This window comes from Gossypium raimondii, chromosome 10 (assembly GCF_025698545.1).
Source record: "Gossypium raimondii isolate GPD5lz chromosome 10, ASM2569854v1, whole genome shotgun sequence".
NCBI classification, from domain to species: domain Eukaryota; kingdom Viridiplantae; phylum Streptophyta; class Magnoliopsida; order Malvales; family Malvaceae; genus Gossypium; species Gossypium raimondii.
In genome coordinates, this window is record NC_068574.1 from 54,686,871 (window position 1) to 54,714,794 (window position 27,924).

At 29.7% G+C, this 27,924-nt stretch overlaps 1 protein-coding gene and 1 pseudogene across 1 annotated transcript; one reads left to right on the plus strand and one right to left on the minus strand.

The window, feature by feature from the left end:
• The first annotated feature begins 13,916 nt into the window (after positions 1–13,916).
• LOC105778445 (metalloendoproteinase 5-MMP) lies at positions 13,917–15,021 on the plus strand. Its single transcript, XM_012602157.2, has one exon. The coding sequence runs from the start codon at positions 13,969–13,971 to the stop codon at positions 14,860–14,862; it is 894 nt and encodes a 297-aa protein (XP_012457611.1). The 5' UTR covers positions 13,917–13,968; the 3' UTR covers positions 14,863–15,021.
• A 7,558-nt stretch (positions 15,022–22,579) lies between these two features.
• On the minus strand, positions 22,580–25,770 carry LOC105775613 (protein STRICTOSIDINE SYNTHASE-LIKE 10-like; annotated as a pseudogene).
• Positions 25,771–27,924: the final 2,154 nt, after the last annotated feature.

Here is a 27,924-nt window from a genome sequence, read left to right on the forward strand (position 1 = left end):
TATACACATGTTTAACCACACAATAAGATGTAAATTTTTGGATATTGCAATTTTACATCCTGCATTGAAGTAGTAACTAATAATGAAAATGGTTGTCAAACACCAATGCCGTAATCTACAAATTAGATCAAAGAAAAAGCCAACAACATCAACTTAAGAGAGAGAATTTGCCTATGGTGAAATAGTGACAAAAGCAACAACCTCCATTTCTTCTTCTGTTTTATAATTTAATAATCTTTTACAATTTTTAATAAATTTTAAATATTTTATAAATTTAAAAATTATGTTCTGAATATTGACACATAAATGTCCAAATTCAAATGAACTTGGACATTTATTTGTCTCGATTCATTTTAAATTTGATTTGTAAAATAATATTTTTTGAACTTTTATTCCTCGTTTTCTATATATATTTTTAATTTCTATATATTTTTTATAATTTAGAAAACTACATGTAAATTGAATTTGGACAAACAAATGTCCAAATTTAAATGAACTTGAATGTCTATTTATTCAGGTTCATTTTGGACTAGACCTGCTTATAGGCCGGGCCACTCGCTTAGGCCCGTTTAAAAAATAGGAGGATTTAGACAAAATACAATACTTGAAAAATAAGTTTAGGTAAAATTTAAGGCCTATTTCTATATGAGCTGAACTTTGGATAAGATTTTTCTGCCCAAGTCCAACACAGCCCAAATATATTATGTTATAAAAAATTATTATATTAATTATATATGTTAAATAATAAGTTTTTATATATATATATATATATTTATATTTATATTAAATCACTAACCCAATAACAACTAAACTTATTACCCAAAACCTAAAAAAACAAACACTTGCCAAACTAAATAACCCAACCCAAAATATAAATGTTTAAAAATTATATTTAGTAAAATAAAATTTTATTATATTTATTTGTGTTTTTTAATATAATAAAATATTTATTATATTTAAGGTAGTGTTTTTTAATATAAATATTTTTAATGTGTTAGAAAACTTTTATTTTAGCGTCTTTAACGCATTTAGTACATTATATTTTTTTTAAAAGATTTTTAAATAAAAATTATTTTAAAAAATCAAATATGGATGGGTCGAGTCGAGCCCAGGTTTACTTTTATTAAATCGGGTCAAGTTTGGACAAAAAAAGAGTAAGCTCATTTTTCGGGTTGGGTCGAACCCGAACTTGAAATTTTGATCTAAATACCTTACATGGGTTCAAGCTAAACCCGTCTTAGCCCATAAGCACCTCTATTCTAGAATTTTTAAAAAAAAAAATTAATTTTACTTATGTGAAATGCCACGTCAACCTCAAGACTATCGACCTAGTGGCCGTTAACGACCACATCAACTTAATAACAATTAACATCAAAAACTATTGGTCAAATGACTTAATTAATGAATTTCTGACTTTTGAGAGTTTAATTGTGTGTGTGTTTTTTAAAGGGACCTTATTGATTTTTTTTTTTTTTATGTTCAAAGATTTATTGGACCCTTAGCCATTATATTCTGATAATTTTTTTCATTAAAACTTTCTAAGTAACGATAACTAATCAATTTTACATAAAATAATTTAACGAAGTCACGTCAAAGATGATATATAATTGAATTAAATATGAAATTAAAATATGTAGTTTCACATGAAGTCAAATATATTTTTTATGAAATAAATAATATATATTCAATTTTATTTTATAATAAAAATACAAAAATAAATAAACTAAATATATATTACATAGATAAATAATAACAATGGTAAAATTACCTTTTTATTTAAAATTTGCTTAGTAAATAAATCTTAAAGAAACTTACGAGATATTCTCCAAACTTAAAGGGATAAGTGGGCATTCTTGAAACCATTGATGTAAGTGTAAATGATACACTAGTCCTACTGCATTGACAACAATATCTATATCAATCGAGCTAAAATTTATTGGACGAAAAATTAGTGTTTTAGCTTTCCTTGAAAATGCTCAATTTTTATTTAACTCAAATTGGAGAAAGCAAGGGAAATAAATATTATTTTTTATCCTCCTTATTTTTTACACATTTATTTTATAAAAATATTATAATTTTAAAAAATCTTACAATCAATCATTTTCTTTCCATTTTATTATTTAACCAATTACTTATTTTTCTATTATTACAGCTTGTTTGGTTCACCGTGTTGGGTATGCGATTATGCCTCTATTACGCGCGCCCCACCAATTCCTGCGCTTGGTTCACTGTAATGCCCTATTACGGGCTTATGCGGTTACGGACGTAAACGCGATATTCCCTGCTTCCTGGCCGATTTGCATTCCCTTCCAAAAACCACGATTACCCTATTACGGACGCATTCCCGAAAACCTTCTCTGTTTTACCCTCGCCGAAATCGACCTGCAGCCCCTCCCTCTCCCTCCCTTTCGAAATCGCCGAAATCGACCTCCCAACAGAAGCCGTTTCTGCAAAATCACCTCCACCCTCTCCCTCTCCATCCCTCCCGAAATCGCCTCTCCCGTTTCACTCCATTAGGGGTGAGCATTCGATCGAATCGAATCGAATCAAAAATTTTCGAGTTAATCGAGTTTTCGAATCTCATTTTATCATCCTAACTTTATTTGAAGTTTTCTCGAATCGAGTCGAGTGAGATGGAATTTAATCGAATCGAATCGAATATATTTGTTCGAGTTAAATTTTAAAAATAATTTTGGGTCCTTGTAACCATTGTCACCCATCGTAATAAAATTTGTCCACCTTAATCAAATTTTTATTAACTTTCATCACTTCATAACTTATTTATTAATTTTTATATATTGGTTAGCTTCTTTGCTTGCTTAGTTGTTTCAATTATCTTGATTCTTGTCACTATGTATTTTAGAATTAAAAAATATTAAATGTAAAAATATGATTTTCAATAAAATTATTTTAAAAATAAAATGTGAAATTGATACCAATATAAAATTTAACACTAATATTTTATGGCATAATTAATAAATCAATTTTAATATAAATATTCAATATGACTAAACAATTCAATAATATAAATAATATAAAATGTGAAATTTAATTTAATAATATAAATAGTAGATATAAATAAAATTATTACTATTTATGTTTAGTGATTTTTTGGATAATTTTGATTTTTATTTGAGAGTAAAGGGTGAGAAGTAAAAGTTTAGGGAAAAATAAAAAGTTTTGGAGAATAAAAGTTTGAGGGAAAGTAAATAGGGGGAGTAAAATTTTGGAGGGAAAATATTAAAAAAAAATTGGAGGGGGGAGGGTTTGGGGTAGATGGGAGGTGGGATGGGAAGGGAATAAAAGTTGGAGGAAATAAAAATTTTGGGGAAAAATAAAAGGTTTTGAGGGTTTGGGGGGTTTTAGGGAGTAAAATTTTGAGAAAAAATAAATGGGAGAGTAAAATTTTGGTGGGAAATGGATTTTGGGTAGATTGGGGAGTAAAAGTTTTGGGGGGAAAATGGGAAGGAGTAAAAGTTTTGAGGGAAAAGTAAAAAGGTTTGGGAGTTTGGGGTAAAATGTAAAATATGATAGTTTGATATTCGAATTATTCGAATTATTCGAGTTATTCAAATTAAAAAACTCAACTCGATTCGAACTCGAAATTCAAAAAAAAATTCGAGTTGATTAGAATAACTCGATTAACTCGAATAACTCGATTAACTCGAATAACTCGATTTGTTTAACTCGAAATTCAATTTTTTTTCGATTTTTTCAAGTCGAATCGAGTTTTGCTCACCCCTACACTCCATCGTCTCAGATCTCCGGCCCAACTGTTTCGGTAAGTGGTTCTTCTCTTTTTTTCATCTCGGATTTTTATTTTCTTCCTCATGATTTTCTTTTTTATCATTTTATTTGTTTATTCCCACCGATTATTCCCACCGGCCGAATGTTGTTTATTTTTAGAACTGATTTGGTTTAGTGGATTTTGCCCAATGATGGAAAACTCATTGAATGGAGCGATTCAATCGATTTTCACTTTAGAGCATTTACTATCATCATCGTTGTTCAATTCCTTTTCCTCTTCCTCTTCCTCCCTTCGCTTTCTCTATCCTTTCCGGTTCCCGCCGATAACTCTCCTCTTTCCTGTTCTCTTTCTATTCTTTCTATCTATAATTCTATTTATCTTCTTATTGACACAGATGATGGTTGATAAATTCTTTAATGAAAACCAGTTTGTTAATCTGTGAATGACCGATATAGCTATGAGATCCGAGGGCTTTGTTGAACATTTTGATTGTAGGATTATCATTCTTTTTTTCTCATGTGATTTGCATCTTGATTATACTCATGCGCACCTTAGTGAATGCATTGTTATTAGCGGTTTTCGCAATGGGATTGTATTTTTGGTCGTTAATTGGCCCTTAGTAACTCCAAAGACAAGATGGAATTGTAATGCTATCGAATAGTTGTATGATCTCATTGGATATGTTGTATGGGTCTTTAGTTTCATTTATCTTATGAACTATGTCAATCTCACGGCAATGTCATACTTGAAATTAGTCTTTTGTTGCTAGATGAAGCTTCATTTCCTTCTTGATGCTTTTATTGCGTCTATTTCATCAATTATTGTATCCGTTTGTAATTAGTTGCTAATTTGAAACCATTAAACATTTTAATTGTCTGAGAAAATATTGTGAACCCTTTTTCTGGTTTAATCCCAACTGGTATTTGTAAGTACGTTACCTTCCTAGTGATTCACTATGGTTCTAGTCAATATTTCACTGCTTTTGATACCATCTGTGTGACATATGCTTAATGAATTTCAAAGGTTTTGGCATGTGTCCAATGGCGAGAAGAAGCTGATACATTGGGTAGTTCTTTTGCTACTTAGTCTTGTTGTTGTTTACCTTTTTCACCGAGCTCTGAAATTATTGATTGGAATGAAAGTCATGAGCATCACTATTGTTGAATTATGTTACTAAAGTTATATTTCTTTCTTTGAAATATATCTTCCTTTATTGTTGTTATAGGACTTTTAGGGTATCTAAAGCTTGATTAGAGCCTTGGTGACCATTGTACCTTTTGCTTTCTCAGTATATACTCTTTTAGTAAATCATAGTTTCTTCTTTCAGTGATGTTATGTAGGGTTTTAGAAACCCGTGCCTTGGGTTTCATTGAGACTTATTGTCGCTTTTGCCCCATGATGGAAAACTCATTTTGATTGAATGGTTCGGTTTTCTATTCTTCTCGCTTTTTGCATTCCACCTCCTTGTGGAGGTTCACAATATTTTCAAGGTTCACAATATGCTTACTGCTCACGATCTGTGTTTAGTTTTTTTAACCAAATCCTTGTGGCATTTGAATGGCAACCTGTTGTTTGTATTTTACGGAACCTATAGATATAGACCTCATATTGTTGAATGAATTGCATGCTTCTGCCCTTGTTATTTGTTCTTTCTTTTCTTTTGCTCGTTCTTTTGCTCGTTCTTTTGCTTAAAATGCGGCTGTCTGTCACTAGGTTGATTGGTTGATTGACTGTGATTCCTTTGCTGTAACTTTGCTTAAAATGCTTAGAAGTGTAAATTCTTTTGTATATTAGCACCCTTGTTAAATTTCTTACAAGTGAGGTTCCAGTAAATTGATGTTCTATGTGAACTTCTGTAGGTATTGGACTGTTAGCTACCGATTTGCTCCAGACATAAATCGCTTGTGTCAAGTCGTAGTTGCATTTCAAGAGGTATTTTATAGCGCAATTCCAAAGAATTGACTGTTTTTATGGTTTACTCCATAGTAATGTTTTTATAGTTATATTTTGCAAGTGTTGATGTAATAAGTCGATTTTTATTGGTATTGAATTATTTGAATTTGGGATCAATTTCTTAAGTTGAGGTAGTTTGTAAATTTTAACCGAGAAATTACGAGACTTATACAACGCATTAATTAAATGTGTATATTCATATACAACTCATTAATTAAATGTGTATATTCATATACTACTTATTAATTAAAAATATTTCTAAATAATTAAAATTAAAATATTATTTTAATAATATTACATATATATCGACTTTTGAACCATTATAAATTAAACCAAATCCAATCATGAGTAAAAAATAAAATAAAAATTGGATCATTACATATAATCAAGTAAACAAATTGATTAAAAACATATGGATAATATATTAAAATTGGATCATTACATATAATCAAGTAAACAAATTGATTAAAAACATATGGATAATATATTAAAATTGAATAATTAGATATAATCAAGTAAACAACTTGATTAAAAACATATGGATAATATATTAATTGGATCATTAGATATAATCAAGTAAACAACTTGATTAAAAACATATGGATAATATATTAATTGGATCATTAGATATAATCAACTTGATTCTAAACTACGGTTAATGTTAAATTTGTAACATTGTTGTACACAATTTAGTTAAGATTCTAAACTAGTATTGTGATGTGGCAAAACCGTATAACATAATAAAATTCTAAAGTTATTTATTACGCTAATATTTTTTTATTGTAGAATAATTAAATTATTTGTTCCACAAATGATATTTTAGCACATTAAATATGTATTGCGCTTTAATAATAATAAAGTAGATTATAAATTATATTTAATAATAATTATTTAAATTATATTTTATAGTATTATATATTATGATTTTAGTAAATTCATATAAGAATAAGAATTTTATTAAATTATATATTATTATTAAATTATATTTAATAATAATTATTTTAAATTATATTTTAGTATTATATATTATGATTTTATTAGTAAATTCATATAAGAATATTTATTAACAATTTTATTAAATTATATTTTATAACAATTATGTTAAAATATGATTAAATTATTTATTATTTATTATTTATATTAATAATCTTATTAAAATTTAATAACAATAACAATAATCATCTACCTTAAAAAAATTCTGCTAAGGGTATTCTAGTCATTTTAACTTTTTTCCTTATGCTATTACACATCTATTCCATTCAACCAAATACAAGAATACCATTACGCCTCTATTCCATTACATTCAACCAAACAAAAGAATTACCTATTAAGCCTCTATTCCATTACGCCTCTATTCCATTACAGCGAACCAAACGTGCTGTAACAATTTCAACTATCCAAACAAAATAATAAATAATCATTTCATCCTTCACATTCAGCTCTTTTACTTTCCTTTCATTTTCTTTCCATCCAAACCTAGTATTAGGATTTTGGAAACCCAACTTTTTCCTTTGGTCTTATCCAATGGCATGATCGACCTCTTGTCAGTCATGACACATTGTCCCTACCTTGTTTTCCATCTTCCACTTTCTACTACATTTTCCTTCTACTTTCCCCTTTTTGCTTCCATCTTTGTTCTATCCTTCTCTTTTTCTTCTTTTTCCCTTGTCACTGCTTGGGTTTCAAAGGGAGTTGATGGGCTTTGTTGTCGACTTCTCCATGCCAGGATTGACTTCTCATTTGATGTGTGTTTGTCCCCTCTCAAATTTTATTTTGTTGCTTGGGTTCTGCTTGTGTCTATCTATATTTTTGTTATAGGTTTGGATTAGGTTGCTCTACATTAACAAGGATGGATCAATGCATTAGGGAGAACCTGTTTTGCACTAATGGTTGCTATTGATTTCTTTGGGTTTGATCCATCCTATGTTGTTACATTTGAAGTTTTGGCTTCTTTACAAAGTTTCTTTGCCCTAGTGCCTTTTTTTCTTCTTGCTTCACATGGCTATTCTTGAAATGATGTTCATGCAATTTGTTTTTGGTTCTAAGTTAAGTTAGAAATAATTTGGAAAATATGTTTGTAAGGCCTAATATTTGCCCAGGCCCGCAAACTAAAAAATAAACTAATATAAAAACAAATTAAAAGTCCAAAATACAAACACTAAGCCCAGATTATAGACCCAATTAAACCTATGGCCCAAAACCTGACTCAGCCCAAATGGCCCAACACCAGAATACACAGCAGTAAACCCTAGCTAGCCTATTGGGCCGCACAGCCTCCAGCGCCTTCGGTCTTCCTCTCTACGCGCTCCACGCCACGCGCCTCCAGCTAGTCTCTGCACCATGCCACGTCACTGTACGGCCTCCGTACACCTGCAAAAACCCACAGCACACAAAGAAAGCAGGAAAAGAGGGCAGAGAAAAATGATGTATTTTGATTTATTTTTCTTTTCGATTCGGCTATATAAAAGCCATTTTTCAATATTTTTAAGGAGAACACACGCATATTCGAATACAAGAAAAAAAAAGGTTCGAAGTTATCGAAAAAACATAAATAAAAGATCGATTATTTTTGGAAAGGTGGTTCTTTTTTTCTTGTTTTTCTTTCTGTATTTTTCTTCTGAGCGGTTTATCTCTTCTGTTTTTTTGGTCGCATACATATAGAGGTAATAAAAAAGGGTTTAAGGGGCGAAGAGTTACCTGACCTTGCCTACTCCGTCGCCATCGGAGATCGAGCAAAGGTTGAAGGCTCTAGGGCGGCCTGGTCGTTGACAGCGATCTGCGAGGTGGGTTTCAAAACCCTAGAAGAGGAAAATGGGGGGGCTAATGTTTAGTTTTTCTTTAAGTCTGTTTAAGGTTATGCTGCTGATTTTAGGGTTTTAAAGTTGGTATTTATAGTGTGAAAAACGACACCGTTTAGGGCCTGTGTCAATGGCTCTGAAACGGTGCCGTTTAGCGGCCATACCCGATGACCCGATCCAACCGCGGCTAGATCCGCGCGTTTTGGTAGGGGGAGGGATAATTGCACTCTCGGTCCTCTCTCTTTTGTTCTGGGTTCAAATCGGTTCTTTTCCTTTTTTAAATTTCGCCCTTTAATTTTCTCTTCATTTCATTTTGGTCCATATCGCAGAGCTGCATTTTGGGAGGATGGGGAATATTTCCCAATTAGTCCCCCATGTTATTCACGCACTGCATTTTTGTCCTTCAATTTTATTTTATTTTCGCTTTTTTTCTTTCTGATTTTGTTTTAAAACCAATTTAATCCTTATTAGCTTGATTTAATTTGCTTTTTTTTAACTCATTTAAGTATTTATATTTCATTATTTTTTTGATATATTTAATTTTTAAATCTAACTTTATTTTTATATTTGTGCTTAATATTATTTTAAATCCTTTATGAATGTTGTTTAAATTTATCACATATTATTATTTTAAATTTATCATATAATTATTTTAAGTTTTCATGTATCATTCTTCAAATTTATTATGTATTATTCTATATATTTTTATGTAAATTTAATATTATTTATATACCATTTATGATATATTATTAATCCCATATTATTCTATTTTTACTTATTCTCATATATATAATTTATTTCTTTTTAAAACCTACTTTATTATATTTCACCCATTTCAACTTTTTTACATGTATTATCATGTATGTATTATTTATTTAGATTAATATATATATATATATAGATATTATTATTTTATATATTACTTATTTGGATTTTCCTCATTTGTAATATTTACTTTAAGATTTATTTAGATATTTTGTTTCACATATATATATATATATATATATATTAACTCCATTTTTATCTATTTTAAATTTTCTTGCATATTATTTATTTTAAAATTTTATACCTACACTTTATTGGTTTACAATTTTCTTTCTTTCCTGTTTTTGGTTATTTCAAAACTTGTACATTGGGTTGGTGTTTGTGATAATTTGCTTGTTTCTTAGTTTTATTATTATTATTATTAGGTTTTAAATATTAATGTTGATATTTATATGTGATGTGAGATTATTGCCTTTATGTGTATGGTATTTGTTTATTGGTATTTATGGATTATTTGTGTTCATTAACATATGGGTTTACGAATTATCGCCTCGCGTTGTACGTTATTATTCCATTGTTTTTATTTGTTAAAAAAATTACGTTTAATATCACTCAAGTATCAAGAGCATTTTTATTCAAAAAGTTTTTCAAAGATAACACAAAGTTCGGTATTTGGGATCCTCGAAAGAATTGAGCTCTAACGTATTGGGTTCCAATTTTTCTCGTCGAATCTAAATAACCGAGATTATTCTTTAATCAAAGCATACGCATAAAAACTCATTCTCGGGAATTCGATACGTTGTGTCCTAACGCATTGGATATGTCATGTTGTTTTCTCGAGATAAGGATTTTCTCTAAAAAATAAAAATAAAGGCAATATTCGATATTTAGGAATTTTGTGAAATCGAACCCTAACTTACTGGGTTTTGATTTTCTCATTTGACCCAAATAATCAGATATCCTTCTCAAAATGCATAGGTTTTAAAAGTCAAAAGATAAACTTAATTCTGAGGATTTGAAATGTTGCACTCTAACTTATTGAGTGTGACAATTTATTTCTTTGAAATCAATGAGCCTTATCATCCAATTCATTTTATTCAAGATAAAAGGATCGTATTTTAAAATCTTTTCAAAATTTCGACATTAAGACATTAAACAATCAATTCGGTACCAATTTTGGGCGTCACGAGGGTGCTAACCCTTCCTCGTACATAACCGACTCCCGAACCTGTTTTCTCAAAATTTGCAGACCTAAAATCATTTTTTAATGGTGAACCTATCACACCTCAATAAAAGATCGGTGGTGACTCCCATTTTATTTTCAAAGTCGATTCCCGTTTTTCAAATTCAATAAAAAAGTGGTTTCGACAATGTCAGGCAAAAATTATTTTTTTTAAAATGAACTTTTGTGGTGATATTTAAAGGAAAAATGTTCAAGAAAATGTATTTATTGCAGATAGTAATTCATGCAATCTATTCTGTTTTATCCATTCATTCACAGGTCTTATGCAATTTGTTCAAAGTTATATTTAGCTGATGGAGGGACCGATTGGATATACATAAATTAGGGTTAAAATAATTTGTAAGTAAATTACAACTTTTTATTTATTAATTACAAATTTATTTAGTGAAGTAGTCAATCCACTAAAAGTACTGCACTAAACTTCTCATTATACATCATTATCAAAGCTACTTAAATTAAGTTTTTGTCCAATGACCTTGTTCTATGTGTGTTACCTTCATAAGATATCCGTGATCCCTTTAAGTTAAATCCACTCACTTAATTCAACCTTTTTTTGTTCATGGCCACTATTTTATCTTTCGTAATAAAGATGATAATTGTTTATATTAGTAATAATAAAATCATTTATCCCAAATAAATTACTCATTGTGATGTTTCATTTTCATAATCCATATAATATCATTGAGAGGATACCATCTACTTTAATTTGAGACAAGCGGAACTAATAAAATTGAGGTTAAACGTACTTTACAATAATTATGGATTTAATCCCTATACTTTAAATTTAGTCATTTGGTTTTTATATTTTTTAAATTTAAAATTTCAGCCATCACTAAATGATAATTTTAAATTCATTAAGTTCATTATTTCCAAAATTTGATGGGACAAACATATTAACATATCTATAATGGGGATATCATGTCGGATTGTCATTTCTATATATTATTCACTAAAATCCAGTTAATGGATTAATAAATCATTTACGTCAAGATTAAAATTTCAAAATTCAAAAGTATAAGGCTTTAGAATGATCAAATTAGAAAATATGGTCTAAATCTACAATTGTAGCATGATATAATACAAGTAATTGAATTTAACCAAATAGATTTGATTGCTACTGTTTGACTTTTTTTTATTTCTCTTACTAGACTTTTTTTATACATTTTTTAAAATTACTCATAGTTCCTTCCTAATCCTTAAATAGGAGGATAATGCGTTTCAGCACACTCAAACTCATGCCCTCCTACACTAACAATAATATCGATACTAATCGAGCTAAGACTCAATCGGCTAAGACTCTTTGAATTGAAATATGAGCTCCAAATACAATATTTACCACTCAAATATTATTATCTAAAATTGTTTTTCGAAGTCATTCTCGAAGGGTAAATGTGAAACAAATTTAAAATACAACAAACGAGAAGGAAGGAAGTAGATTTAAAAAAAAAAAAATATTACGATTTTCGAAGGTGGAGGAAAATTTCAAATGCTTAACTTAAGGGTTTTTAAAAATAATAATAATTTGGGATGGTTTCTCCCAATTTTATGTTATTTTATTTAAGGAAATTATTTGGTATATTAATATTAGTGGAAATAAGGTTAAGGAGCTGATAATATTATTTTAATAAGCAAATTAAATCATAAACATGACATTAGGATTGTCAGTTTAATTACATTTTAAATGATATTTACATTGTCTTATATTAATGGAAATGTTATTGTTAGGGCTCGAATCTTGAATTTTGAGGTGCAAACATACATCATTAACTACTTGCTTTCTAAAATTATTTGTAAAAATAAAAAATTTAAATAGAAATATTTATATTTTAAATTTATTTATACATTTTTATAGATAAAATATTCATAAATCAAATTCAACGTATATATAATTTTAGTATCAAATAGATATGCCTAAGTTCAATCCAACACAAAGTATGGTGAGTTGTCTGTGTCGATACGTGGAACAAGTGGAAGGCTTACATATTTTAACATAGAGTAAACTATCAAAATAGTCACTTTTGTTGATCTCATGTTACATTTTAGTTACTTATATTTGAAATGTTACGTTTTAGTTATTTAGCTTATCGCGTTGTAGGGTTTAGGGTTTAGACTTACATACTTTCCATTCTCTTCTGCTTCTCCTTCTGTTTTCCTCCCTTCTCCATTTCTTTTATTGTAGTTTTTCTATGTTTTCCATTTGATAAAACTAGTCCTTATACTTTTATTTGTTTTTGGACAATTTAATATTTTCGAGTGATGCGAGCTTATGGACTAGTTTTAACAAATGAAAAACATAGAAAAACTACTTTAAAAGAAATGAAGAAGAGAGAAAAACAGAGGGAGAAGTAGAAGAGAATAGAAAATACAAAAACAAAAAAGGAAGTTAAAAAGAACATAAAAGAAAAAAATTAAATTGCTCAAAAAAAAATATAAGGATCAATTGTATAATTTAACATGTCACGTCAGCTTTTCGTTACACCGTTAGCGGAAATTAACGACTCAGTGACTAAAATGTTACAACACGATAACGTAAATGACTAAGATGTAACATTTCAAACATAAGTAACTAAAATGTAACTTGAGATAAACAAAAGTGGCTATTTTAATAGTTTACCCTTGAACATATATATTTGCAGAACAATGTGATAAATTTGTTCTCTTTTAACTAAATCATTAATTTTACTGTATAACATATATGATTTTTATTTGATTGAATCTTTAATTCAATTGGCATCCATCTTATTACAACAAATAAAACAACATGAGTTCAAATAATGCAGATTGGATTAAAAATTTTCGAATAATTTCATTTTAAATTGAAAATTTTAAATATAGATTATTTAAGTTTTCTCTTTTTTGGTTGGGTCATTTAAGTAAACATACATTATGTGTAGGCCCAAGCAATGCATTTTAGGTGTAAAAACATAATGCATGAAATACAACAAAGGTTGGGCCTGTTTTTGCCCCTATGCGTACATAACGCATGAAATACAACAAAAGCTAAGCCTGTTTCTGTCCCTATGTGTAGGCCTATAAGCATACAAAGATGTATTATTGCCCCTATGTGTAGACCTAAAAATTACAAAATTTGGAACAATTACTATTGTGATACGAAAAAGGAAAAAGCAACTTATTCAAAGTTCCCGTGAGTGTTAACCAATCCTTGTACAACGATCCATGATCTTTTTTATTTTTCAATTACCTTTAAAATCTGCAAGAATATATGCAAAGCTGCAATATTAAGTAATTGACTGTTGAGTAATGGATATGATCATGTGAGAGTTATGTGACAGGAATCTGTATATCTTAAACCACAATAAAAAGTTCACCCTATTGATTCAGCTAACTTCAATGGCTGACTTATTAGTTGAAACCCAACTGTCAATTACATGTATATATAACATAATATCAGCAATGTTTCTCAAAACCCCAACATTACTTTCTTTAAAGCTTGCCTCGAAATGGCTTCTCAAACATCTTCACTAATGCTTGTTTTGTTTGTTCTGCTCCACATGGTGCTGTGCACCGTTGAATCTAAGCCTACCACTGAAATTTTCCGACGTCTAGTGGGATGCCGCAAAGGTCACACCGTCCAAGGGGTTTACGAGCTCAAGCAGTTTGTCAAGAAGCTCGGGTACTTGAATTACGATGGAGGCAAACATGGGAAGGATAACGAGTTCGACGACGATTTGGAGGCTGCTATCAAAGCATACCAAGTTAACTATCAGTTGAATATCACAGGCATTCTAGATGATGATACTTTGAAACAAATGATGAAGCCAAGATGTGGCATTGCTGATATGATCATCCATGGAGATAAAAATTCCAAGTCCTTCTATCGAATCGGAGCCTCTCAATACGAATTCTTTATGGGAAATCCGAAATGGCCACTCTCAAAGACTCATCTAACCTACAACTTTCGGTCCAGTGTCGATGTCTACCTTGCTGAAGACATAAGGTCTGTTTGTTTCCGAGCTTTTGAACGGTGGGCAAATGTGAGCCACTTTACTTTCGAGGAAATACCGGAAGACTACATCGCTGATATTGAAATTGGCTTCCATAGTGGCGATCATGGAGATGGCTACCCCTTCGATGGTCCACAAGGGACTCTGGCTCATGCAAGTCCACCAACTGGTGGGAAGTTACACTATGATGCTGATGAAAATTGGAGCACTAGCCCTGGTCCTGATGATATTGACTTGGAATCTGTCACCGTGCACGAAATTGGCCATCTTCTCGGGCTGCAACACAGCTTGGTCCCTGATGCAGTCATGTATGCATACTTCGACTCTGGTATTACGAAGAGGAGGTTAAACAGGGATGACGTTCACGGTATTCGTGCCTTGTATGACTGAAAAAACACTACATAATAGCTATGAATGTCCGCATATCATCTACATTATCTTAGCTGGGTTCATATGTTCCACATTTTCTGTTCAATCAGAACATTTGTAAGCATCAATTTGGTTTATCAATGAAGATTAAACACCAATAAAAATTGATACTTACAAGCAGTTTCAAAGTGCAGAACACATGGATCTTACATGAAACCCTTAATGAGGCAGCTAATAAACGAGAAGTAGTTGATTTTGTTTCATTTTTTTCCTATAAGCTGTGGAAACCTACCATTGGGCATGAAATTCTCCTCATTCATGGCAACCGATTATGATCCTACTAGAACGATCTCTAACTCCCAAATTATAGCTTAAAATTTTAAAAGTTAAAATATGCTATACCTTTTTATGTACTTTAAAATTTTATAATAGTCTTTCCACTTTTTATATTAAAAGATTTGACTTTAGGTGACACTATCATTAATATTTTAAATAAAACAAATAAGATTAAAAAAACGCGAATAAGATGTGAATATATCTAAACGGTAAAGGGATGACAAATTCTTGCCAACCAAATATCGACTGCCATTTTATTATTCTTCTGTCAGATATACCGACATATAGTCCTTCACCTTTATAATAAAAGGCAATACTTTTTGGTCCAACAAACGTGCTTAAGATTGATTTGAGTATAGTTTTTGAAAAGAATACAATCGTCACCATCAATCCATCAATTACTTTAGTGAAATTGATCTGAGTATAATTTTCAAACACTAAATCACCATCACTATTAGATGATGACATGAAAACAAAGATGTTAAAAGAAAACAATTTTTTTCATCATGGTTGATTGAAGCAATTTAGTGGCAGCAAATTATAATAATAGTGGATTTGTATGTATATATAATATTGATGATGATATAGTTTGGTATTGTTATGAACTATCTTTTGATGCATTATTCCAGTTCTTAATTGGATAGTTTAGTTATAATATTTGCTGATTAATTATTGATGCAATTTGATACTAGCATTAATGAGTAATTCACAAAGTTATTTACTAAGTTATATTGGTAATATGTTTTATTCAATTGTCAAAAGAGGAGAATGTTGAAAAATATGAAATTGGCCATTGAGTGTTAGAGAAGTGCCCACTTCCCTAGCATTGGAGTTGTTTAACGACAATTTCTATAATTGAGCATTGGTAATTTATTAAATGATTTGAATGGAATGTGCTGAATATTTGGAAGAAAAGTAGCCCAATTATGAATATCATATTGCTTGGGGAACTCATATTGAAGATTGGACCAAAAAAAGTCACCCAAGTCGATCCCTTAATATGGACATTTGGATTGGATTGGAACTCTACTTGATTGGCTGCCAAGAGTCCATATCTATATTACTTCCTATTATTATATTGTAAGCATTTTATTGTATTACTATTTTAATGTGACTGTTTTAGAACTTTTATGTTAGCAAGTCTTGAACAAAATCTATTTAAAGGAGAGATGTATAGATTACTGTATAGAAGGTTTAATCACTTATCTCGTTAAAGTGAGCAAGTTTTCTTATTAGTGCAATTTGATAGTAAAATTATTTGTATTGTGGTTTTACTTGTTGAGTTCACAAAGGTAAGCTTAGTGGTGAAAGTATTGATCTTCAAGGTTCAAAAGTAAGGAGAATTGTCGCAGGGTGTGTAATAGGTTAGATTCACTGCTTGTAACTGTTGAAAAGAGTGGATATTTCTCACTAAGCTAGGTTCCACAGACGTAAGGAAACTTGTTACACCTCTAACCCGTCTCCGTTGCCGAATTAGGATTATGGAGAGTTATAGTGCAATTCGAGACATTTAAGTTCAAACAAAACAACTAATCAATTTAAATTCTAACATTCACGTATACATTTCAATTATAATATAAAATACAATTATGAGCTTTAATCCGGGGATCATTTTGAAACAAAATAGAAAAATTTGGAAAAAGTTTAAAATTTTGAAAATAGGGGACAGACAGCTATGTGACATAGGGACATGGCCATGTGGCCAACAGTGTGGCAGACTGTGTAACTTTCGAAATGATTTCACACGGCCGTGTCGCAAGCTGTGTGCCAAACCGTGTAATATTCGAAATACTCTCACATGACCATCTCGCGGGCCATGTGTTAGACCGTCTTCAATTCGATGTTAGGTCACATGACCGTGTCGCAGGCCATGTCTCAGACCATGTGACATATTGACTTAGATCACACGGTCGTGTAAAGAGACCGTGTGCAGCAAACGGCTATGTGCACCAAAACTTACCCCTAATGCAAGCCAATTCAAACCCAATTGTTTGGGCACCAAACCAACCAATTCAAGATGTTATCACATGGCTAAAACACATTCGAAAACATCAAAAAAATACCAAAAACCAATCAACCTAGGTGTCTAACCAATGTGCCCTAATTGACGCCGCAATTTATAATCCAAAAATAATCAAAAACCAAACATTTATCCAACACCAAACTAAATTGTACTTAGATTCATCAAAAGCAATATATATTTCCTAGCTAAATGTCATTCAATCATATCATCAATAACCATATTCAAGAATCTACAATTCCAACTCAATTAACACATTAAACATACATAATTAGAACTACTCAACATTCCATCTCTTTCCATACGCATTTAAACAACTTATAATATATATACATCATCATAAACATCAACCAAAATACCACTAGCATTTACAACAAAACCATTTGATCAAGTACCAAAACATATATATATGTTGCCAAATATTACCAATTCAAATACCATACATAAATGACATGGATAAGTCAAACAAAAAGATCCTAACACGTGCCATTCATAACCAACTTCAAAATGACTCAAACATCTACTGAGAAAAGGGATGGATAGTGTGAATGCCTCGACTTAACCTTCCGACCAACCAAGCTTTTCGTGATCTACGAGGAAAAATACACATAACTTGAGCACGTAATGCTTAGTAAGTTCAAATAAAGGTACACATAACTCACAAATAAAATCACTTTACATAACACATATATTATTTGTTTAACCTTTTTAATCAATAACCTTTTCAATTAATAACCTTTTCATCGATAGCCTTTTCAACAATAACCTTTTCAATGATAACCTTTTCACGGATAACCTTTTCATCATTTTCATTGTTTCGAGAGTGCGATGGTATCTTTCAACCATGATCTTTTCCTTTTCAAGTATAATGCCATGATATATTTCAATCATGGTCTTTTCCTTTTCTCAAATCAAGAAAATCCAAACATCATTTCATAAATACGTATTTAAATATATCAATTTACATCATAAATTCAAATGAAATACTTTAAATGAAATGCGAACTTACCTTGGTAGAACTGACTCCAACACGAGACCAACAACTATTCAACTACTTTTGCTTTTCTGTAATTAATGTCCGTTTGGTTCATTTCTTGATCTAAATAATAATTTCATTCAATTAAAATGTTCATATAACTAAAAAAATTAATTCTAGCTTATAGCCCATTTCAATGTGAATTTATAAAATTAACCCTAACATTTTAACTTTTACACAATTTAGTCCTAAACTCGAAATTCACAATGTAATCTGAGGCAAAAAAAAGTGATTATTTTTGTAGTTTACCTAATTAAAAACACTAATTATCTAATTACGCCAGATACCAAATTTAATAGAAAGAAAATTCAAAAGAAATTTAAAGGTAAGCAAATAATAGAATGGAAACCGAGTTGAAATCAATTACATGAAAGTTAAAAATAATTCGATAATATATTTGAAAGTTAATATTTATATCCATTCCATAAATTGTAAATCAAAATTAAATCAATTGGTTCAATCGGTTAAATAAAAAAGTAATGAGTTTGATTTTGTAGTTCAACCGGTTAAATCAGAAATTAACTCATCTAATTCATGCTAACTTTTGAAGGTAGTCAAATTTGACTAAATTGTGGATCCAATGTAGCGTAGCTTATTTCCTCTTGTGTATGAGGCATGAAGATATAATTTCTCAATTAGGCAAATAAAAATAATTAAAAATGTAACACCTCAAACCCGGCCTAGACGTTGCTGCTGAATTCAAAAGTGTTACGAAGAAAAGTTATAAATCTGACTTCCTTTTTATTTGAAATCATCGTAAACCGTTGTTGCTTAGTAAGCCCGATTTGTTTAGAAAACATGTTGATATACTTATTTAATATCAAATCATTATTCGTTTACGTCTTTCAATTAAATCGAATATTTTGCAACGGAGTTTCTTAAAATGTTATATTTTGGTAAAATGAATTGTTTCCTTGAAAATTGTTATTTTCAGAAAAAATATCGTTTTCATAAAAATCGTTTTATCAATCCTTATGCTAGAAAACCAAAATAAAAATCCAAAACCAAAAACAGTCCAAAAAGTCCAGAGAGTCCAAATTATACAAAACTCTCAAAACAAAAATTTAAGTAAGCCAAATTAAAGTAAAAATAGTTTTATGGCAACGTGGACACAACCGAACTCTCGTCGCACCAACCCGCCTAAGTCTAAGGGCTACCTAAAATTATCATACAAATAGAGGATGGGTTTTATAACTCAGTGTGCAACTCACAAAAACAGAATCTCAAATTTAGATACATGGTAGATCAGATGCAAACTTATTTCATAACAGAATCAGAATCAATCCTCTACACACCAGCTCCAACCATCCAACACACCACGTAAGGTATAAAACTCCCACCTAGCCCTACACACCGCTTAGTGTCCATACGACATTTTTTAGAATAATCGCAGCTATGCTGCCAGAATAATGGCGAGATATCGCCTCACACAGAACATTTCCTCCACATAATACATGTCACCTGTAACAACCGATTTTGACCTTATTCGGAACAGTGGTTTCGGAACCACAAATCCGAGTCAAAAAAATATTTTAAAATTATTTTTGGTGTTTATACTATGTGAATTTGTGTGTGCTAAATTTTCGTTTAAAAAATTTATCATTTAGATGCCCGATTTAATAAAAAGGGCTTAATCGCGTAAGTTATAAAAGTTGCTAACTATTTATTAAAGTGTTAATTTGCTATTGTCTTTATAGTGTGGGGTCCTTAAAATGAAATTATTCCATAATTAAAAGAATTGGATGGATATGGCTTTATTTTATAATGATTTTACATTAAATAATAAAGGTTAACTTTGTAAATATATTAAATATGTTAATAAAATATAAAAACAACATGCATTAGTTCATCTTTATTTTTTTGACCGAATATAGCTAAAGAAAAAGAGAAAGAAAAGGTTTAAGGTTTCGGCACTTTAAAGCTTGAATTTGGGTATGTGTTTAGCTCAGTTTTTGTTAATTTTTACGTTTTTGAGATCGTTGCTTCGAATACTACTAGAAAATAAAAGGTTAACTTTGTAAATATATTAAATATGTTAATATATATATATATATATATATTATAAGTATATGACATATTTGGTATATGCATGATGATATAGTCATGAAAGTTGGCATGATTTGCAATTATGGTTTGATATAGTTTGATTCAAGGGAATTAGGTATAATTGATGAAGGAGTTCTTATTGATGATTATAAATTACCTTGTGATTTGGTAGTGGTGTTTTAAATCATGGAACTAAATGTCTAGTTATATGTTAACGTTAAATTTTCTTATATTTGTTAAGTGTGGATTGTTGCTTTGGTATGAGAGTTTCACATTTGGATATGGTGAATAATGAATATATGAATATTCGACTATGGTATTATACTTAAATTGATATATATATATATATATATATATATATATTGTAATTAGAATTGGTATTTGGTATAATGAGCTTTGTTTACGAAATTAGTTTATAAGTGACTTGTTATGTTACAAGATTAATATCTTTATATATATATATATATATAGGTTCGATTTTGGCATGTTTAATGCATTAGTAGATTTGTTTTCTATATTTTATATATATAATGATTACGTTTTAGGAGATGTTTTTGCATGTAAAATGATAAGTGTTTGATTTACATTTGAAAATGACTAGGATACAAATTAGTAAGGTAGTAAATTAATAAATGGCATATTTGTGCATATGTATATATATTAGATTATGGAATTAAAAGATGTAATCAACAATGATGTATGATAATTTAGCAAATGGACTAGTAAAATTGGATAAGTTAATGTTCGTTTGGGTATATACATATCTGCATAATTGAATTATTATTATTATTAAAATTTATGTGGTGATTAGTTAAATGTATGAAAGTTGTGTATTGTCCAGTAATGTCTCGTAACCTCATTCTGGCGACGGATACGGGTTAGGGGTGTTACATCACCCCATAATCAGACATAAACAAAGAATAACATATTTTCGGATATGCATAACATACATACTCGTATAATAGAAATAGAACATGCTTGGTAAATAATAGCTCATATATGTTATACTTTATTTACGTCATGTTTTACACTATCAGACTATAAGATTTCATGCTTAATAGCTTATTTAAACATATACCGACCGCACGGAAGGCCCACAGTCAATCGAGACGACGTGTACGACCTTAGGGAAAATTTTTGAAATTTGGGCTCACACGGCCCAAAACTGCCGAGGTTCACACACGGTTAGCCACACGACTGTGTAGCATGGACAAGCCCCAATTTCGGCTTTTGCCAATAACCTTTTTTGAGCTTCTCGTTACACACCTGGCTCGATTTTAATGCGAAAACAACCTCGAGACCTCCGAAACCTAAAAATAGTATCCCAATGATTATTTTAGTGCTCGATTTACGAATTCACAAGAATAGACCGTGAATTAACCCTCTCAAAACCGAACAATACACACGCATACTTACCGCCAATGAACAACAATCACACACGAATTAGGCCATTAGAGTGAAACCCACTGCTTCACAATCTTCTCCTTAACAACACATCCGCAGAAATTAAATTCCCAAACTACAACACCACTTGCCACTTCAAAAGAAAGATCCTAAACCAAACGGACTTACAGAAACCAAAAGTTAAAGAAAAACAAAGCCCTACTTACCCAGACAAACGAAGATAACAGGAAAATCCGAATCGCTGCGATTTGAACGAATGATTTGTGAACAGAATTGAAGGAAGAAGCAAAAGAAATTTGCAGAGAAAAGAAAAAAAAAGCCAAAAAGAAGAGGAATTTTGGGGAAAAAATAGAAATAATATCTCAACACCCAACTACCCCATTAACTATCAAATCCCACCAAAACCGACTTACTACTCTCATCCAACTACCATAGAATTTCAATCCCACCAAATCTCTACCACCAACCAGCACACACTCACAGAAGCAAAAATTATCACCCTTTGCTTATACGAGGGTTCAGACACATGACCCTAGGGCAAGCTAACACCTTACCACTTGAACCAGTAGACTCATTCTAATATGAGTTAACCGACAATACAATTTAAGTCAAGCAATTATGGATAAGGCTAGGAACTAAAAAAATAGCAGAATTTTCAAAAGTTAGACTTAAACTCAAAACCTCAAACACACACCCATATCACTTAACCACTAAAGTAGATACTTATTTATAATAAAATTTGTAAAACAGGATTTAATAAATCAAGGTGTTACAAAAAAAATTCTAACATAAAATTTCTCAAAAATAAGATTGGAAATTTATATTTGTCAAGTATAATAAATATGAAATAAAAACAAAAAAAAATAATTAAAAAGTTGTAACATAAAAATTTTCAATTAAGTATTTAAGATGCTTACATATGACTCCAAAATAGATCCTATATATAATTTCTCCCCTTATTCTTTAACTTCACTTATTGACTTAAAAGTGGGTGTGCTCTTTCCATCCAAGATTTTCAAAACCTTGGCTTCTTCATTAAACTTCATTTTGATTGGATCTGGAGCATCGTTTTCAATTATTCCTAATCTTCCGCTACCATTTTTATTCCTCTTTATGTAATTCAAAACCCTAGGCATATTAAACTTCAAAATTCATTTTTTTTATTGATTCATTCACTAGAATAAACGAATTGTTTGTACTCAAAGCAACCCCATTAGGAAAAGCTAAACCATCGTACAAAACAAATATGTCTCCTGTATAAGGATTATATTTCAACAGCCGTCCAGTTCTAGCACTGGAACTTATAAGAAAGTTAGCATCCCTGCACAATTAAAAAATAATTTATTCTTTAGATATGAAAAATCTCTATATGAATTATTTATATATAAATTCCCCTATTAATTATTTATATGTAAATCTCCTAAATAGAATTAATGATTAATGATAATTTAGAAGCAAAAAAAAGATGTACCTTCTTTGAAAAAGAATGCTACTATCAGTAAAATAAACCATTCCGGTGCTTGTATCGATGTCTAAGCCATTCGTAAATTTGAATGGAACTCCTTTGGCCAAAATAGTCAGTTTTATAACCGTGTCACCATTTGGTCCAACAACTAAAAGACCAAAATAGGCATCCATTATATACAAAAGACATGTTTGAGTATTGAATTTCAAGCCCAATGGTCTTCCACATATCGGTTCAATGTTTGAATCTTTTATCCCATCACACAATTTCTTTTCCCTGATCCCCAAAAAAAAACCAAAAGTTAAAAACCTTTTGATGAAAAATTAATTTATAACTATAAAATAAAACTACAAAAATGAATAAGATAAAAAAAATGAATATGATGTGAATATATGTAAACGGTGAAGGGATGATAAATTCCTACTAACCAAATTTCGGCTTCCATTTTAAAATTCTTTCGTCGAATATACCAACATATGATCCTTCACCTTTACAATCAAAAACAATACTTTCTGGTTGTAAAAACAAATTTACCTTTTATTCTCTCACAAATTTTACACTCTACAAACTATCTTTTTACCAAAGTAATTGCCATTGACTAAGCTTTACAACCTAATAAACTTACCATAAACTAAAAAAATTACAATTACTAAATTTTAAAACCTTATAGAATAAGCATATACTAGTAGAATTATATATGGTTTGTTGACACCATTTTTTGGATGAAAACAGGGTCGACTTGTGTTTTGAAAGAAATGGGAGTCGCCACCAATCCTTTTTAATGAGGTGTGATTGGACCACCTCGAAAAGTGGTTATTTTTAATAAATAGTTTAATTTTATTAAAACAACAAGTTTGGTCCACGAAATTCAAAAAAACGGGTTCGGGAGTCGGTTACGCACGAGGAAGGATTAGCACCCTCGATACGCCCAAAATTGGTACCTAATTGATTACTTAATGTCTTAATGTCGAAAACTAAGACCTTTGAAGAATTTTAAAAATACGATCCTTGTATTAAAACGTTGAGAAATTTTCAGGAAAAGAAGCATATTTCACGTTATTCGAGAAAGAAAATCATATCCAGTAAGTTAGAATACAATGTCTCAAATTCCCGATACGCGAATAAAAAATGCTTATTTAGAAGATATTTTAGCCATCTCGGATTTAAAAATGAAATCACGGCCAGTAAGTTAGGACGCAATTTTTTCAAATCCCGCGATCATTTAAAATTTGAATTTAAAAATATTCGTGCATTTAGATTTATAGTGAAAATCGAGACCCAGTAAGTTAATGTATGATCCTCTCGAATCTAAACACGAAATATTATTTATTCAAAACAAATATTGTTATATCGAGTAAAATAAAACATGTAGTCGTTGTAAAAATGTGAAAACAAATTGCATTATTGTTATACATGGCAAAATCATAATGAATACAAAAGTATAAAATGATATGAGCAATAGCAACAATATAAAATAAATAAAAGTCAAACCTACAATCATATAAAATAACAATATATAAGCAAATAGATTGAAACATTCGTTCAAAATAATAATGAAAATGAAATAAATAAATAGTGAATACAATTAAAATGTAAAGGATATATAAAGTATATTTTAAAATATAAAGAAAAATAAATAAATATGTATATATATAAAAATATGTACATATATATAGGTGTATAAAATTATGGAATATGAAAATAATGAAATACATATAAAAAGTAGGTGCATATATACATTGTAAAGAAAATATGTATGTGCAAATTAAAGTTTAAAAATAATGAAAATATACATATGTATACAAATAAATACGTTAATTTATATATATATTTAAAATATATTGAAAATATGTATGTATATGTCTATGCAAATTAAGATATACAAAATATATAAATACATACATATAAATTTATATACTTATAAAAATAAAATATGTATACGTGAGATGTAAAAATAAAATAAAATAAGATAAATATAGATATAGATATAGATATAAAAGCAACCATATAAAAATATATATATATAAATATGTACACATATATTCGTGAGAAACAGAAAGAAAAGTTATATAGATATACATATAAAAAAGGTATTTATATATTAAATAAGACTAAAAGAGGAAATAATAATAATAATAATAATAATAATAATAATAATAATAATAATAATAATAATGCTAAAAATCTTGACTAAATCGAATAAAATAAAAAAAAGCAATTGATTCGAAAATAAAAGGCGATAAGGATCAAATCATGACACGCGCAACAAAGGAGGGACCAAAACAAGAATTTATCCAGGCCTTTAAAACGACGTAGCTTCGGAGGACCAAATTGCAAATCGAAACAAATTATCGGGGTAATTAAAAAAAAGAAGGCAATTGATTGTAAAACCATTTAAAAGATGAGGGCTAAAGGGATAAATAACCCAAGCTCAAAACACGCGGATCCTCCGGTCGGATCGGTCGACACGGGTAAGGGCATTAAGGCCAAAACGTCGTCGTTTTTTACATCAAGTTAAGGCTCAAACGGCGCTGCTTTCAACCTCTATAAAACAAATTTATTTCTCAAATTTTCATTTCTCCTCTTCCAAAAAAACCGAAATTCTCTCACACCTCTCCCCATTTTCCGAAGTAGGCAGAGACCCATGAGCCGCCCGCCGCCATACCGCCTGCATCGCCACCGTGTATTTTTTGCTTTTTTCTTACGTTTATAGTTTATACGCTATATATATACATATATTTTAAAAATAAAAGAAAAATAAAAATAAAGAAAACAAACAGTTTTGAAAGGAAGAAAAATAAAGGGAAAAATAAAAGAAGTAAAAGGGAAAATAGAGTTTATACCAAAAAAAAGAGGTTTTTGAATCTGTTTTCTTTGCTTTTATTTCTTTAAATCGTGAAAGAGGGGGAAGAACCCCGGTACAAGTGATTGGCTATGGCTTTATAGCCATTTTTACATGATTTTTTAATCTATTTTATGCTTGTCATTTCGCCTTAATTTCTTGCGGTGGGGTGTGAGGACGGATGTGACCGTGGCGGTGCAAGTCGGCGACGTCGGCAGAGGCTAGATGCGGGGACAGAGCTAGGAACCCCTAGGTGCGGCGCACCTAGGGTTTGACATTGTTTCTGATTTGTTTTCTTTTTTTTTTTTGGGCTAGGTTTGGGTATTGGGCTGGTGTATTGTTTGGGCTTGGTTTTTTGGTTGTAATTGGGTTTTGTAATTGGTTTGGGTCTGTTATTTTAGGTAGTGGGCCCGGGTAAAATTGGGTCTGTACATGGTTTTTATTGTGTAAGAATTTCTTAAAATATTTTACAAAAATTGTATTGTTAACGTGTATTTATAAGTTAATAATATACTCAATTTAACTATAACTTGACTTCAAGGGTTGACACTTATCATTCTCTTATATTGACATCTATCATCCTCTTATATCGACACTTGTTGAATTTACTTTGAGCGCGTGTGTGTTTTTTTTTAACCTTTTCCTCTTTAGTTTTAGTTTTTATTGTGTTTTTTTTTTGTTCTGTACAATATAACGAATACATGTGTCGCTCTCCTATCAATATTTTAAAAAATTAAAATTACATATATAAAACTTTAAATTAATTATACCCATTTAAAAATAAAAAATAATTATTTTCATATTTGATAAATATAATTGTTAATTTATATAATAAATACATATAAAATGGTTCACGAAAAATAATTTATGAAAAATGTTTTTAACAGTTTATATGTTTGATTAGTAAAATGTAACCTACTAATAAATAGAAAACAAAATCTCCTCAAAAGAAAAATAAATAGAAAATAATACCATTCTTCTAGAAATTATCTTTTCCTTTTCTAAAGCATAAGACGAATTCTAAACAAGAGATCCTTATAATTTAACATAAATTTTTATTAAAGCTTGACTTAATTTGAGCAAAATATTATTATAATAAATATTAATTTTTAAAACTAGAATTTTTAATTTTAATATTATAAATTTTGATATTACTAAACATATATTTTAATATTAATTTTTAAAAACTAGAATTTTAATTTTAATATTATAAATTTTGATATTAATAAATTTGTGTTTCAATCACTTACTATAAAAATTACAAAATGATAGTTAATAAACTTATGACATGACACGTTAACTCATATTCTTAATAGCTAATTTGGTTCCTGAACCATAACTAAAATTTTTTGATACTTTTTAATTTTTTAAAGATAAATCCAAAAAACTCTAAAATTATTAAAAATATAAAGTCCAAAAACTCATAATTTATTTTTGAAATTATAAAATCATTTCTTAAAATTATAATTATGCAAAAAATTAATAATTCATAACATTCTTAAAAAAAATGAAAACAAAAAGTATTAAAATTTTTTATTAGTAAGTTTACATATTTACTGTTCAATTATAAAAAAAAGGAATGAAAACCATCCGGGTCGTTTAAACAAGCATGTCCAACTATGTGTAATTCACTCGATTTCTATTTAAATCTTTCTTCAATTGTTTTTTAGATAGCATGGCATCCAACAATCGATGATACTTATACTCCGCATCAATGTTACTAGCTCTGATTACTACATAATCGTTGATTGGAAGGTTTGCTATTAAAGCGACATCTTCTAGCATAATAGTCGCTTCCCTGCATGGAAATTGGAATGTATATGCTTTTTTATCTCTATCTTTCCAACAATGTAGCAACCAACTCGGGTATGATAATGAACTTTATCATCATAGATGCCACATATAAACCAACACTATTCAAGCATTTTAAGATA

Bases quoted from the DNA above. Each gene is read 5' to 3' on its own strand.
- LOC105778445 (XM_012602157.2), top strand. From the start codon at position 13,969: ATGGCTTCTCAAACATCTTCACTAATGCTTGTTTTGTTTGTTCTGCTC.